The 16,791-nt window shown below is 36.4% G+C and overlaps 2 protein-coding genes across 2 annotated transcripts; both read right to left on the reverse strand.

The window, feature by feature from the left end:
• Positions 1 to 310: 310 nt before the first annotated feature.
• On the reverse strand, positions 311 to 2,020 carry LOC104592432 (peroxidase superfamily protein). Its single transcript, XM_010251803.2, has 4 exons — positions 1,744 to 2,020; positions 1,285 to 1,464; positions 1,016 to 1,178; positions 311 to 933 (listed from the first exon to the last, which is right to left on the reverse strand). The coding sequence occupies exons 1-4, from the start codon at positions 1,948 to 1,950 to the stop codon at positions 512 to 514; spliced, it is 972 nt and encodes a 323-aa protein (XP_010250105.1). The 5' UTR covers positions 1,951 to 2,020; the 3' UTR covers positions 311 to 511.
• Positions 2,021 to 7,865: 5,845 nt separating this feature from the next.
• Positions 7,866 to 11,405, reverse strand: LOC104592434 (SPX domain-containing protein 1-like). The gene is made up of 3 exons (XM_010251804.3): positions 10,904 to 11,405; positions 10,369 to 10,495; positions 7,866 to 8,548 (listed from the first exon to the last, which is right to left on the reverse strand). The coding sequence occupies exons 1-3, from the start codon at positions 11,198 to 11,200 to the stop codon at positions 8,106 to 8,108; spliced, it is 867 nt and encodes a 288-aa protein (XP_010250106.1). The 5' UTR covers positions 11,201 to 11,405; the 3' UTR covers positions 7,866 to 8,105.
• Between the last annotated feature and the right edge of the window lie 5,386 nt (positions 11,406 to 16,791).

Below are 16,791 nucleotides of genomic sequence, written 5' to 3' on the forward strand. Positions count from 1 at the left end.
GTTATTACTTTGAAAGCATTTGTCATCTTGTGCAATAGTAGAGTGAGTTGGTTCAGGTTTGAGGCCAACCCAATTTACAGACTCAAGCTGTGGCCCAGCCTAGCCTGAGGGCCTATTGGGAGCCCAAAAAGAAAGAAAGCCCAAGTGCCCGACTGGCACAAAAGCTCTGGTTTAGGTCAATTGGTTGAAGTTGGCAGGTCTCAAGTGAAAATAATCTTACAAGGTGTCATGCATGAGACAGATCAAGAAGGTTCTCATCTACCAAGTGAAAGAACAGAAGAATACTCGGCACATTCTTTCTCTATTGAAATTTTTATCTAGTAAATATGGCTTAAAATTGGGATAAAATCTTTTCACCCATGTCTCCATTCCCATTCAAGTTTCAACTATATATAATCAGTAAGCTTGAGCTAAACTTCTACTGATACATAGTATTCTTTACATTCTAAGCAAACAGACTCAACACCCAGAAGGCTACTCTTTTAACACCATTTCATAGCTTTTACTTGGATCAATTGAACTTGGAGCAAATTTTCCTGATCTCTCCTTGGGTTCCAGTCTTCACTTCGATGCTACTCATCTTGATCATAGCTTTCGGAAACTCAAAATCAAATCTCAACCCCAGCAATCCTCTTATGTTCCCTGCATAATTTTGCACGATGGTACATGTTGCAGAATCCCCCCAAAGCCTCTGGTCCGACTCTAGTACTCCATTGCCATCCTGCACGTTCTTGAAGAAACTAACGTCGAATTTGGTCTGGCTGTCTTTGTCCAGTGCTACACGCTTGGAGCCATCGCCGTTCTGGGGACACAAGGCTTGTAGTTGCGCTAAGAATGCCTGGTTTATGGTTGGGTCTGCATTGCCGGTCGCCGTGAAATTGTACAGACGGTACCGGAAAAACAAACAATCAGTTTGTCCAATTGTATGTCCTCCTGTGCATATAGATTATATATCAATTAACGTGGTACGTACACATAAAAGGATTGACAGAGAGAGAGAGAGGGAGAGTTGTACCAACTAGAGTGACAAGATCATGGTCGTCTAAGCCTTTAGTAGCAAACTTCTGCGTCTGGGTAGCAATGGGATCGGCCGGAGATGGTAAATTGGCAGCTTCAGATGAAGAAGAGATCCTACCATCTCTTCTTCCGGTCGGTACTGACCAACTTGGACCATCGCTCTACATATGTAACAAGAACAACCCTTTAATTAGCAATTTCTATAGGGGTAGAATCTCTTGACCAGAGAGAGAGAGAGAGAGAGAGAGAGACGAATTGCTGTTTTACCAAGTCGACAGCATCACGAGCAGCTAACGCCAGTATATCAGCGCAGGAGACCACATCAGGGCACAGGGCCTCCAGTTGTGTCTTTGCATCATCAATGACTTCAAAGCCTCTCAACCCCAGATTTGGCAATGCGTTCCTCTCTGCAGAAGCCCCCGTGATCAAAACTGATCCATCGCAGCCCTGTGCAAAGCATATATCATTTAATTAATTCGTATAGCTTTAGCCTTAGCATATTATATATAACATCTACACTTGTAGGTTGGACCGGCTAATTATCGGTGCTTGCCCGACAGTTGGTCCAACCAGATAGAACCATCTGCCCCACTGCCACTGACTGGGTCAATCTCAAAAATTTATTGTGTGTGAATATTCATGGTTTAAGTGCATGAAAACAATAATCAAATTACTATATATTCCTCCCCAATGGCAAGTAGAGAGAGAGAGAGAGAGAGAGAGAACCTGAACAAAACAATCATGGAAGTGTAGCCTTAGCATGCCAGCTGCAATGGTGGGATCCCTGTTAAAATGTGTTTCAACAGTGGACCTAACTATGGCCTCAGCCCTTGGGCAAGTGGAAGAATAAAAGTCTGCTTTCAAGCCTCCTTGGCCTTGGGCTGACAAACCCATAAACAAAATCGTTACAGAAACCAAAACGATGAGTGTCATTTGCTCTAATTACGTACTTGCGGCTTTTCTCTCTTTGAGTCTTGGCCTGATACCTCATTACCAACAACTCTATCGACCTAGTATTTATACTGATCAGCTTGCTTGGTCACTTAACCTCCTTTATCTTCTTTATTTCATTCAATATTGGTCTCGTCACCTTCCCCTTGTAACTAGTGGAGACGTGTGGGCCATTTGTTGATGGTATATAGTGATCCTTCTTTTGACTTCGTTGTTATAGATTGAAGAGTTGGAGTTGGATCTCCCTCTTAGTAGAGTTTTAATTTCAAGAGATTATTTATATATTGGTGGCCTCTCTCACCTTTTATCTTTTGATTTCCATAGCTTTATTCCTTTATATATACGCGTAAAGGGTCCAGTTTTTCTATCTTTTCTATGCTGTGTTCATACCAACTTTAACTTCATGAACTCGCAGAGGAGTTTATGATGACACACGCATGCAGATATTAGATCAGGAAATAACTAAAGCTTGAGAGTTGAGAATACTACTTCCAATATGAATTCAAGCTGTGAGCTTTGTTGGTCATGGCACCAAAGCCAGACAGCTCGCATTCTCATTGTTGAACTCTTATTTGTTTGATAAAGCCTCTCTTCTTTAACAAGGCACAATTCAATAAATTCATGCAGATCAACCAGATATATACATGGAGACAAATACCTAACTCGATCTTGTTTGAGAAAAAAAATCCCCATCAACTTTTGAGCGGAAAAGAAAGAAGATCCTCATCAAAACTGATTGGGTGATCAATGAATTTCGACAGTACTGAGAGGTCACAAGCAATTAAACAAACCCATATAATATGGAGTTGGTTAAAGCAAAGTGCATTAGTTCACTGTCCATTCTAACAAGTTGACACCAAGCCGGCCGGTCTAGAGTCACTAGACCCTGTTCATGGGCCGGTTGAGGTTTTGCCAAAATTTGAATGGGCCCGGCTCAAAGCCCACCCAAAGCAGTGTAAAATGTTCATGGGCAAAAATTTTATGGCAGCTGCTTTGGGTGGGCTTTGTCAATTATATCTCTCTTGTCCCTATCCAATTGTGCACCTATTTATTTGAAAGACAAGAACTTTTTCCACAACCCAATACCTGAAAATCCTCCATCCCCCAATCTTCTCTTTTGTTCTCTACACAGTATGAATTACGAACCACAACAGAGGACAGGGGATATAGGCATAAAATAACCAAGATCTCAAGCCACCACTCTGGACAGCTCTGCCAAGGTCAGCAATAGGTCCAACACTTTCACAGAGAACAACAATTTGCAGCAATAACTCAATGAAAAAGAGAACAAAAAACTCGAACAACATTTCTTATTGAGTCCCACTTCAATAGCACTCAATTTGCAATAACTCATTAACCAAACACTGAAAATTATAACAACCAGGAGAGAAAAATATAATCTCAGAAATTATCTTAACAAAGAACAGGAAAAGCAAACCTCTTCTGCTCTGATTACCATGTCATATGTCAAATATTACTAAAGAAACCTCAAGGAGACAAGAAAAAATAGAAAATGTCAGCCTTTTGTTACCAAAAAATATTGGCATATCATGGTGAAAAATTTCTTCACTTGTGCTGTTTAGATTAATCTCATTTTAGTGAAAATTTAGGTTTCAAGTACATGACAACAACATATGAAAAATGTCAGGTGGATTTGTTTTTGACAAAATTTCAAAATATTTTCCCTTAGCTCTGTTTGTTTGATCTGAATCAAATACAAATTTTACACCCAGTTCAGAGTTGCATACGTTTATTGTAAATTGTCACCATGATTTGCACTTCTATCTGATGCAAAATTTGCATTTTTTCTGTCAAATATGTACTCATTTGAAGTGAAAATTTTGCATCCTCCTACCTAAATTTTCTCTCATATAAAGTGGAGATCACATTGTTTTACTCCTTATTTTAATCCTCCCAAACAAAAACCTTTCTCTACTTTCAATATCATTAAAGTAAAATAGGGTACCACATCGTTCTATTTTCCGTTTTACTCCAGACACAAAAAATAAAAAAAGTCTAACTTGAGACGAAATTAAACAAGAATTTACATTCCCATGTTTGGGATTCATCAAAATTTCGGGTATAATATTAAAACAATAAAATCAATAATATATAACATATTAGCAAAATAGTTATAATATATAAAACTTTCACCCAAAATTCTGAAATTTTAAATCTTCCAAATCAAATATCAAAATGGCTAATTTTTCAGATGGAGAAAAAATTGGGATGCTTTATTAGGGCTAACAATTTTATGAGATAAAAAATAGAAGAAATATTTAGGGAGAAACAATTAAGAATGTTTTTGTTTTTTGGGTAAATACAGTTATTGTCTGCATTAGCTTCAATGACATCTACCTTAGTTCCCATAGTTTAAAATTTAACATCTTCCAATTTAAGATTTAGGCTCCGTTCACTTTTCGCTAAGTTATTTACCTGGGTAAGTGCATTTACTCATGTTCTTTTATTTCTCAGGTAAATAAATGAATAACTATTTAGCCATAAAAATCTATTATTAAAAGGGGCATTTTTGTCCCATCCAAGTGTTGGCAACTTTCCCCCATGTGGGAAAGTTATTTAACCACCTGGGAGATCGATATCACTTACCCAAGAAAATAAATTTTTCCTATTCCCCACATAAATCTGAAAAAAGAACATAGGTTTTTTGGACCTACTTTCCCGCTTTTAAAATAAAAAAAAGAACGCCCTCTTAATACTATATTCCAACCAAAGTTCAAAATTTGTCACGTATTGTTATGCATGTTACGCATCGGCTGAAGCTTTGGAGGTTTGACTTATTATGAGGGTAGACAGGCCTAAGGCCCACCCCTGCCCTGACCTATTTTTGAAAAAAAAAAAGAACTAAGGCTATGCTTGGTTTGAAGGAAAAAGTAAGGAAAGGATGGGAATAAAGACAGGAAAATCAACACAAGATTTGTATAGGTTTCCCTACCTTTCCCTTTCTTTCCTTACATTTTCCTTCGAACCAAACATAGCCTAAAAGAAATGATGGATGCAAGATTCTAAATACTGATATACACTTTGCGTAGTACAGGACATGAATATATCAATACTTTGGACCTCGATTGCAACTAATTACAAATATAGTTATTTACCTTATAGTGTGCTTCCTACAGTATATTTCAGTGCATTTATATATCTCCCGTATTTGTTACGGGGAGATATTCCTAATACACAGTTAGGATGTGCTGTAGAGTATGCTATGTGGGAGCCAATGCCATCCTGAATGTGACATGAGGCAAATCTTTTGAGTTAGGCTGTTGACTGAGATGCCAAATGAAAGATTCCGATTTTACCTAATGTTTCAGTAGGTTATCAATTCATCATATCATTTATCTTAGGTTTCAGAGCACATCTACACCAATCTGCAACCATGGTCGCAGCACTCCCTTGTGACCCCAATGAAACACGAACAGGTCATCAGGTGAATGGCTTTTAATTTCCATTGCTATCGTGCCCATGTTTCATTCGGGGGTCGCAGGGAGTAGTGAGACCACGATTGCAGCAGATGTGAATTCGTCCGAAAGCCGAGTAGTGACTAGTGAATGATGCCCTAATGCTAAGACACACAGCTAGAAAAAAATGGGACAAGTTTAATGAATCTATTGCTACATTTGAAAAAGATGCAAATAAGTGTGAATGTAAATATGTAGTGTAAAATGGTTCATATAAATTGTAATATTGGGTTAGTTTTGCATTGACAAATTTACCTTTTATCAAACAGACTTTTAGTTGTAATGGATGCAAACATGAATTTCAATAAAGCATATGCTTTTTTTTAATCAAAATCCCACTTGAATGCAAATTTACTTCTTTTTTATTGATGTACTTTTGGCTGCATTTGGAAACGATGCAAATAGAGTGTAAATCCCGGTTCAGGGTAAATTTGCACTCTGGTTCACTTTTACTTGTATTTGGCAACATTACATTTATTTATTGACAAATGACGGACCATACATATTTACATTGATAATAAGATATAAAAGTACATCAATAAAAAAGAAGTAAATTTGTGTTCAAGTGGACTTTTGATAAAAAGAAAGCATATGCTTTATTGGAATTTATATGAAGGTAAATTTGTCAGTGCAAAACTAATCCAATTTTGCAATTTATATGAATTGTTTTACTCTCTACATATTTGCATTCACACTTATTTGCATCATTTCCAAACGCAGCCTTTATACATTATTATTAATGTAAATATGCATTGGTCTGTCATTTACCAATGCATAGATGTAATATTTCCAAACACAGACAAAAGTGAACCAGAGTACAAATTTAAACTCCATTTCCATCGTTTCCAAATGCAGCCTTTTATGTTCTGTGTATTCTTCTAGTTGAATATATGTATTTTTTGATAAAATTCTATTTTGAAAACCGAGTGCATATAATGCAGAAAGCATACATCTTAATGCTGCTTTTGGGTTGCTACAATCAACATGGAATAACCATGGGACCAGTGATTATTCTAGTAGCAAGGGAAAAAGCTTAATTGAGGGTATATAAGAGAGGAAATAGGTCCAAGAATTGGATCACTTAGATTTCAGTGGACTGTGGATGAGTCCAGCAATAACGATAAGGTGATCCCAATTCCTAACTGTCTATTCAATAACGATAAGGTGATCCCAATTCCCAACTGTCTATTCAATAACGATAAGTTGATCCATTTGGACTGCCTCTTCCTTATTCTCATCATCATCTATAGGGTAAGGGTTATCCCATTAATACAATCATTACATAAGGTTAGGTTTCAAACATCGAATTACATATGTTCAGTCATTTTCTGGCTATATTGTAAGGCTATTTCAGTTAATACAAGATAATTAGGGATATATTCATAAAAAAGCTTATGAATAAATTGTAGGTTGATGTGGGTGGAGAGAGGATTTTTTTCCTTGAGGTTGTTTCTGGAGGAAGGAGGGTATCTGTGAAGGAAGAAGAGAGAAGTGGAAGGGAGGGGGCGGGGGAAGAGATTTGGAGGATGAAAAACGAAAATGATACATGAAAACCCATTAAATGGATTTATTTCTATTAAAAACTCAGGAAATTTGGCTTATAATATTAAAATAATGAAAAGTCAATAATATGTAAATACTACATATAATATAAAATATTAACAAAATATCTAATTAAAATATATTAAAAAATTCACTGGAAAGTTTGAAATTTTGAAAAATTTTATTTTGGATTAAGTTTACAAAGAATTGTACAGATCCCATACTGATTGGTTACTCAGCCAGGTTCACACATTTGTGCTCGTAGCAGATCCTGTCACATTTCAAAAATGGCTGAGATTTGTTCAAATTTAAAATAAAGAGAAATTTGGGAGATGCTATTAGGGGATACAAGGTTTAGGGGAGAGAAAAATGAAAGAAAGATACATTTAAGAATGCTTATATAGCTTCGATTATATCCACCTCACATATTGATGACTCTTTTAACTCCGAAGTGATCTTAATAGTATACAGTTATACACAGACACACAAACAGACAGTAGATAAATAGGTATGGACAATGTGACGATTAAGAGTAATCCTTTTGTGGCTGTTGGTTGAGATGCCAAATGAAAATGAAAGGCCAGCATTTTAGACTTTTGGTTGAAGACAATTTATAGGTTGGATTGACCATGCATGTCTTCATGCTGCTAAATATGCTACACATTGCGACAGTAGACCACCAGAGTTTAGTTTAGTCCTTCCAATTCAATTGATTCAAGTTGTGTTACTATCCAATTTTGGATATTTAATACACCTGAGAGTTCAGTCGTTCCAGACTTCCGATTGGCTTGGGGAATCGTTAAACCATGACCACAACCAATGCAGGGCATCCAGAAAACAGCTTTATGAATTTTAGAACTGCTTGCTGAGTTGTTCATGTATACAAATGCCAAATCTCACACAGAAATTATCTACTATTGAAGTTTAGTCGAGTTGTAATTTGAACATTTACAGCAGCTCTGTGTTAGCACCTAATACATGTAACCAGACGTATTACAGGTAAAGAAAAGGGGAAAAAAGCTCAATTAGCAATTGAGATACTTCCCTCACCCAAGCAAATTTAAAGAAAAAAAAGTAAGAAAAGCATATCCATCCCCTAGTTTTTCCCTCTATTCGCGGCTATTTCGCAGCTTGCTCCAAAACAGGAATTTTTTTCCAGGTTTCCTCCAACCCATTATTTTGTAATGGCGGCAACGAGAACACACTTACAGTAGAACTTCCACTTCTAATCTCCTTCAAGATCCGAAGGGCTGAAATGCTGCTCTTCATGTACAAGCTCTCCATATACTCAATCTCTGCAAGTTCCTTGGGTCCTAAAAGCAGTTTGCCTTTCTGGGTTTCAGCTGGCTTTGAGTCACAATCTTCAACCACATCAGTACCTTCACTTGGTACAGATGGCTCATTCTTGGGGAAGAGGTGATCCAGCATTATCTCGCATTCTTTCACCAGCTTGTAAAGCAAGTCTGTGGTGAAGAATGGCTGTTGCAAGACTTTCTGGATGAAGGGCAATCGGATAAGAGCACCAGTTCTCTTGTCGTACTTCTTGAGGATCTTTACCAATCCTGTTTTATACAAATTAAAACAAAACTCGTGAATATGGATATTTAATCAAAGTAAAGCCCTTTGCATATAACGTTTTATCTCATAACATTCCAAACCCAAAGCATCAGGCAAAGTTAAATCAATCTGGTGAAATTAATAGTAAAAGGGGTAAAAAATATGTTGAGTACATTCCTTTGAAATCCTAAAATGGACTCATTTTCATTTAGCATTCTAATAATGTTTCTGGTTAGATTTTAGACAACAAAGAAGACACAGTAAAATGCAAGAAAAAGAGAAAGAAATCATTTTATTCTATCTAATTCCAAACAACCCTCTAATAACTATGCCCATTGCCCAAGGATCATTAGTTCTACCTGGGAAGAAACCAAGTACTGATCAGGCATGAAAGTAAATTGTTCTACTATTTGAGATCCATGTCAAACCGAATTGGAATAGTATCTGGATCATGATTCAATCCATGATAGCCTACAATCCACAAAGTTCCAATTCTTATTCTTAGCCCACTGAAAAGGATGGGAGATTGAAGACATTATTGTAAATTCACGTGATGACAATCACAGAATACCCACGACGTGGGTGCACTATCTTTAACACCCTGAGGTCTCAACATACCACTTGTATCCCCTAAAATATTCTCCATCGTGGTGGTAATGTTTTTTTTTTTTGAGAAATTTTTATTGTCTCCTATGTCCATTTATTGCACGTTGAGCCAAGCATCAGTCCTTGTATGTATCATAGTGGAAAGTTAGTGCTACAACATAGCCAATGATCAGCTTTGGTATACGACAGTTAGGGGGCGTTTGGTTTTTCTTTCTTCTGATTTACGTGCATATATGTAGTCTGAAGCCAAGACTTAACTCCATCAGAATCTACTAATAACATTGTATTGGTCGATTCAATTGCTAAAAACCGACCTACATAGAACAGTACTTTGGTAATGACTAATTCAAACCACCCCACCCCCAATGTGGATGATAGAACTCATAGAAGTAGGGAATCTATTGATCACTTTTGACTATTCATTTAGTTTCAGTTGGCCATCGAATTGAGTACCTTAAATCACTAAATAAAATACTTGTAGCAAAGGATTCGACCCGAGGGAAATTTTCTCTGCGGCAAAGGATGTGAAGGAGATGGGACCCATCATAGTTGTTACCTCTATTCCCTACGCCTCTTGTTTTTTCTTTTAATTCACACCTCATGTTTGGAACCCACTTGTAACCAATAATTCTTCCTCTAATAATAACAACTCTAGGTCTACCCTCACAAGGAACAATATAAAAAGAAGAGAAAAGAAAAAGTCTCCACGACTCCGGAAAGTGTTAAAAAAAGAAAATTATATTCTATTCTAGGAGATAAAAGAAAGTTCCACTTGTCTTCAGTCATCATCTATCTGTTAAAATGGTCTCTACACGCATATATGCAAGTGGTTGTCATACAGGGTGAGGGTCTCAATTGTTGGACCATTTCAGAAACCTATCATGAGTCATGAAGTTCCACTAATCCATGCCACAATTGATAAAGACAAAAGGCCGTAATTTATACTCATGGTTAGGGGTATCTTTGTCCATACGAAGAAAGAAGGGATTTGTGTAGTTCAGGGCGCTGTAAAGACAAAAGGCCACAATTTATACTCATGTTGAGCAATCTCTTACCGGTGTAGTTCAGGGCGCTGTAATTTATACTCATGGTTAGGGGTATCTTTGTCCATACGAAGAAAGAAGGGATTTGTGTAGTTCAGGGCGCTGTAATTTGTGTAGTTCAGGGCGCTGTAAAGACAAAAGGCCACAATTTATACTCATGTTGAGCAATCTCTTACCGGTGTAGTTCAGGGCGCTGTAATTCTCCAACAAGACCATCTCGCCGTGGAAATCAACGATCTCCTTGCGTACTTTAATCATCTCTTCATTCGAATCCTTTGCCTTTCCTACTCTATCCTGCAACTCCTGCAAACAACAAACAAATCCAAAAATCTGTCAAGTCCACTATCGGCTAACATGCTGCATCGTTTACAGAGTAATCGTTAAATCCCCGAGAGGGCATTAAAATTTCCGACCGAACATAGGAAGGTGCACATCGGTCCATCCGGAAGACCACAACAAGCCAATATGCACGATCCAAGTGCCAGATCTTCCCCCAAAACAATTTGAAGGTTTTGATTAGAGAGAGATTTGGTTCAGGTAATTTAACGTTCATGATGCGCTACGGTGAAGACAAATTGGAGCATAGAACGATAAATAAAAACATTTTCAAAACAATTTCCAGAATAGTAATAAACAACAACTCGATAATTTCTTAAATTTTGCATATAAGGGAGAAGGGAGGGGGGAGGAGGTAAGAGACAGAAAAAGTACCTTTAATCTAATAATGTATTCTTCCTCCTTCTCAACGAAAAATGAATTAAACTTCTCGAGCTCGTCTTCTAACAAATAGATGAAATCCCTCTCCTCTTTAGTCATCACGCTCGCTTCCTTCTCTCCGGCATCGGTAGAATCCACGGCTGTAAATTTCTGCCGCTTACTACTCTTCTCACCACCTTTCGAATCAATTAGCTTCAGACGCTTCTTCAATTCCTTGTACGAAAGAAACTTATCTCTCCACTCAGGCAACGTCTCCTCGATCTGATTGCTCAGGCTCTTCCCGAACTTCATCTCTCTCCTACTTCTCCTTCCGCGTTATTTCCAGTAAATACAGAGAATGTGCCGAATTGGAACAGCTCCCGGCGAAAAGCTGACGGAACCTTTCAGAAGAATGGACGACTATCGGACGGCGATAATGGAGGGGAGGGAGAGCGGGGGGAGGAGGAAGGAGTCATATAAGAGATTGATCAGAATATTCGGCGCGAATATCCCATCATTCGTAAAGACGAAAAAGAGGATATTTCGGGTTTTATTCCATTCGGTGTGACCGCTGGAGTTGGGTTGAGTCATGAGTGAACTTCTTTACTATATGCGCCTTCGGACTACCCACGTGGCAAGTCTTTTTTTTTGTTGGCTCGAACCCGAGCCGCTGGCTCGTGGGTGACAGAGAAAAATGTTGAGAAAGCAAGAAGCTGTGTGAGGTATTTTATACACGTATAAAACAACAAGGCTGGAAGCCCACGGGAAACATGAATCGGTTGGCTAGTAGTTGCAAAAGGACAAAGGGCCCCACTAGGTAGATGGAAATCTAGACGGTTCATTTGATATGATCTGCTGTATTACTTTCGTCCGCAAAGGAAGGCATCTGTGAGATATTCTGTGATCTATTACAAGTTGGATTTTTTTTTATTTATTTCAAATGATAAATAAATAAATAAATAAATAATTTATCCGTGTTGCCCACTTCATTAACCAGAAAGAAGAACGAAGAATGAGAAACTGAAATTAATTCTTCCACGAACCAAGCACAAAAATGGAGGTCCCATGGCACACCTTGGCAATAGCAACTATCTATCGGTCTAAGTTCAATGTTTGTAGTCTAGTTTAGGCATTACTTGGTAGGATAGTCAATAAGCTATCGCTCTTGTAAGCTTCCCTTTTGTGAGAGTTGACCTCAAGATGCTGGTTTAGGTGTTTTTGGAGAATTTCATATGAATTATTCAAAGGAGATGAAGCAAATAGCAACCCTTTGAATGATTAAAGTGGTGTTTGGAAGCGTGATTATCTGGTAAGGCAGACTGTCTCGGTCCACACCACGATAGGTTGCAGTGTGACCATTCCCTATTGTGGATTGGTCCACATTATATCGCATTGTATCATCCATGGTAAAAACTTGAGGTGCAAAATAGCAGCTGTGAATCTATGCTTCTCATTTACCCTATTTTTAATTATTAGGGTCAATTAATTTTGTATAGTTTTTATTATATAATTTTATATAATGTTTTGTTACTTTATTTTTTATTAATTAGTTTTAAAAATAAGATTTTTAATTTTTTAATTCCTCCAATAATTTTTATTAATTATATATCTTATTATTATAATTTTATAATTAGTTTTAAAATAAAATCCTTAATTTTTATTATTTAACTGTAAAATTAAAACTTTTAATGTTTTGCAATTATTATTAAATAGTTTTATTATTGATCAACAATGTAAATCATCTCACATGTTGTATATAAGATGCATGAAACCAAAACACATAATATAGGCTGAACTATATCACACATTGCATTATGGAGTGTGATGTGATTCAATCGTTTTGTCCATAGTGTAGAATAGCCCTTCTGTTGTGACATGGTGTAGAATACACCGCCCAATTTCTTATTTATATTACATAACACCCCTTAATTAACAATTAATTTAAAACATGGCACATCGGTTTTTGTCTTTCTAAGATGGATCTTAAAATTATTTTTGGTGAAAAACATGAAAAATCAAAAATACTCTTTCATTTAATCATTTTTTTGGGTGAAATTGGTTTTATTAACTTCTTCAAAGCAAGGTTCAAAGTATCGATCTGTATCGGTGCTTTTTTTTTATGTTTTATTTATTTTTTTCAAAATTGATCTAGAGGGGTCGGTTTAAGTCCCAACTACCCTCTGAACCAAGGTCTGACCCGATACAACCCTTAAAAGGACGCATTAGGAAGCCATCGGCATGATACTATCGACCAATACGAGTTGATACATGTCGATACTTTGAACTTTGCTTCAAAGCAACTGAGTAAAAAGCATCTCAATCAAAATTGAAGTTGAAGCCATCTGGTCTCAACTTTGAAAGTTTGAGCGGGCTCCAATTGGGAAGCTGCATTGCTTTGTGCTATGCTTCCTATTCACGTATGCAATATGAATCTCCAAAACAATCACAATAACAGAGAAATGAGACACATTTAGGCTATGTTTGATTTGAAGGAAAAGGTAAGGAAAGAAAGAGAAAAACAAGGAAACCAATACAATGATTGTAAAGGTTTCCCTACCTTTTCCTTCCTTTCCCTATATTATCCTTCAAACCAAACATAGCTTAAATGTGTCTCATTTCCCTGTTATTGTGATTGTTTTGGAGTTTCATACGTGGATAGGAAGCATAGCACAAAAGCAATGCAGAGCCAGTTCAAGCTTTCAAAGTTGAGACCAGAGAGAGAGTCAGAGACTACTGCCTCTGCTGTAAGTGAATGGAATCTCAGACTGAATTGTGGGTCCCAATCCAAAGGTACAGACCACAGAGCACGTGCATCTAAGTTTTCTTGGGCCCAGTAGCCTACTTGATGCGGCACAATTCTCTTATAAGCCCACTGAGGAAACTGCTGAGTTTCATTACAACGTGTACATACGTGTCCATGCATTTTGATTCTTAATTATATAGTGAAACAAACCTAAGTTAACCAGGGCTTGACCGGGTTCAACCGGAAGTCAGGCCTTTCCAGTTCCTTTATATATATATATGAACCACCTGGAATATGGTAAAACCAGGACTTAACTAGTTGAATTAGCAATCTTTCATATTTCGTATTTCTTAATCCAACCAAACCGGTTGAACCGCTTTTCGAGCAGCAGCTGTATAGTGTGATTTCACACAATGACTACGTTCATATGTTCCATTCTTCCAAATTCCAACGGTCTACAGCACGTGTTACGAAACATGGAGCTGCGTAAATCTTACGGCTATCCAGATTCCAGAAGCAGCTGAGCTGGGCAGCCACGGCTCGAAGCTAGCCAAAAGACGAGCCAGAAAATTTGAGAAACTGCTCAGCGGTCAGCGCGCTATTAGGTCCAGCTATGGCCCATGGGTGGTCGCTTATAATAATGGGCTAACTGGGAATATGCTGTGGTTTCTTCCAAATATCCGCCTTCACAAGTCCCAACGCATGGACCTTTGATGTAACAACGCTATCGTTGTCCCTGTCTTACGATGGGACGTCCTTAACTTAAAGCCGTTAAAACAGAATCTTCTGTTGCCTGGGCTCTACCGTTGGGATTGTCGTTTCTATCGCCCACTTACAAGAAAATTGGATCCAACAGGCTCTGTATCTGGGCTGCAATCTTGACCATGTAGCCTCTGTCTATTCTATCAGTTTCAAAAAACAGAAGATCCAGATCTTCTTTATTGCTTTAGGAATATCCTATTCTGTCACAACGTATATTCTTGTTCTTGGTGGAAATTAAATTTCGAGATGAGATGGAATAAGAAGCAAAGGAAGACATGTAAATATGGAACTCTGTTGCTTCTTTTCCTTGCAGCGGAACGATGACTGTGATGCAAAAGAGTGACTGAAACAACTATGGCACATGGTAGCAGGACAACGATAGATGGTGATGTGGGTTTTCTTACTTAGAATGATTTGAGGGCTTTTCTCAAAGGATTCACTGATATTTACCATTGGTTTTACACTTTTCATTACATTTTTTTGGTTCAAATTTTGTGTTTATTTTCTACTTTTATTTTTTTTTTCCAAGTGTTGGGAGTTGTTTTTGTTTTCAAAAGTAAAACCATATACTCACTGATAAGTTGAGTATTTTCTAGTTGTTAGGAGGACATGTGAATGCAGTAGCTTCATGATTTTTAGAAATTAAATGAACTTGTTTTGATTTTTTTTTTTTAAATTCCTCATCACAGATGCCATCTAAATATATTGATTGGTTTCATATATAAAATCCAATGAATGCTAGATAAGCATAAGGTTCTTTACACTATCAGAAATGTTACTACGTTGTGGCAATATGTGCATTCATGTTTTAAAGTTTTTTTTCGTAAATGTTGTTACTTTTATTATTTAAAGAAAATTAAAAATGGTGATACCAATTATTCCTAAAAATCATCCTTTTTTTTGAAGTTGTGTAAATACTGATTTGAGTTAATATTCAGATTTTATAAAGTTTTTAGCTTTCTAATAATGTGCAAAAATGCATTATGGTTAAATATATTTTGTAAGTTTTCCTGTGTATGCTCCAAATATTTAGCCTTTTCAAGTGGAAAAGTATATCTTACAAATTGTAAATATTTTGTAATATTTTGGTGTTCCAGTGGGCTTAAAAATTACATTTCAAAATATCTTTTGTACGCTTTTATTTCTTATTTTTAACTTAAACTTCAAGTTTTTTTTTGTTTAATTTTTGTTGGGTATTGTTACAGTATGTTTTCTGTTTTTTTTTTTTTCCTTCCAATTAGAATTACACTTTTCATTTTAAAAGGGTATGCTTTAAGGTCTTGTCAAAATTTGTAAGATTTTAGATTTCAAATAAGGTAAAAAAAATACATTTTCAAAATTTCTTGTATAAACATTCCTACAAATTTTCCTATTAGGGGGATGAAGTCCTTTGTGGCATCTTTTTACTTTTCTCTTTCACTAAGATTTTAGTGTGCAATTTTATCTAAAAATTGTGGATTTATTAGTTCAATAATATAAATTTTGTGAAAAAAAAATTATTATTTTTACCTTTTAATTCCAGTTTTGGATCCTAGATACATGTCATTCCAAAAGCCTTTGCCTGATGCCAATTTTGCAACCAAGTAAAGAAATGTGGCGCCGTGACAACGTGTGAATGATACATTATCGTTTTCGTTGCCAAGCCGGAGCCTTTGCCAGTTTTAGGACACATTGGAGCTAGCCGTGGCGCCGCCGTTGCACTATGGAAGCTTAGGTTAAGGGGAAATGTATTTTATTTAAGCTACCATCGCACTATAAGCTTAAAAAGTGTATTTCTCCACATGTTGTATTTCTTTTGAATAGACTGGTAATTTAAAAAGAAAAGCACTGGAACCTATTTTTTTTTTGTAAATATTTTATTCCTTTTTAATGATTTTGAACTTTGAACTGCACATGGAAATATCTAAATTTTCTTTGTAAATAAAATAAAATTGACAAGAGTCAAGCATCTAATCTCAAGCAATGGAAGCTTGGAGCCTAACTTGTTATTTTAAATTAAAAAGCAAATCATTTACAAAGAATGGTCAAACAAATGGCTGATTACCCACTTTTTTTAATCCCTTAGCTCATGCTCTTATAACTTTCACTTTTTTTTCTTATATGGGGTCATTATTTAATTATTTAGAGGTCGAGTAGAGGTCGGGAAGTTAAAATTAGTGTTCAGATACCCAAATTAGACCATTTGGACCAAAAAAATCTAAATAGATATTTAGTTTGACTTAGAAAACACCCCCATTTTTAAAATCAATAATAGCAATAGCAACAACATCAACAGCAACAACAACAACAACAACAACAACAACAACAACAACAACAACAACAATAACAATAACGATAATAATAATAATAATAAAATATTTATTATTATTATTATTATTATTATTATTATTACTATTAT

This window comes from Nelumbo nucifera, chromosome 8 (assembly GCF_055504915.1).
Source record: "Nelumbo nucifera cultivar China Antique chromosome 8, China Antique-T2T, whole genome shotgun sequence".
NCBI lineage: Eukaryota > Viridiplantae > Streptophyta > Magnoliopsida > Proteales > Nelumbonaceae > Nelumbo > Nelumbo nucifera.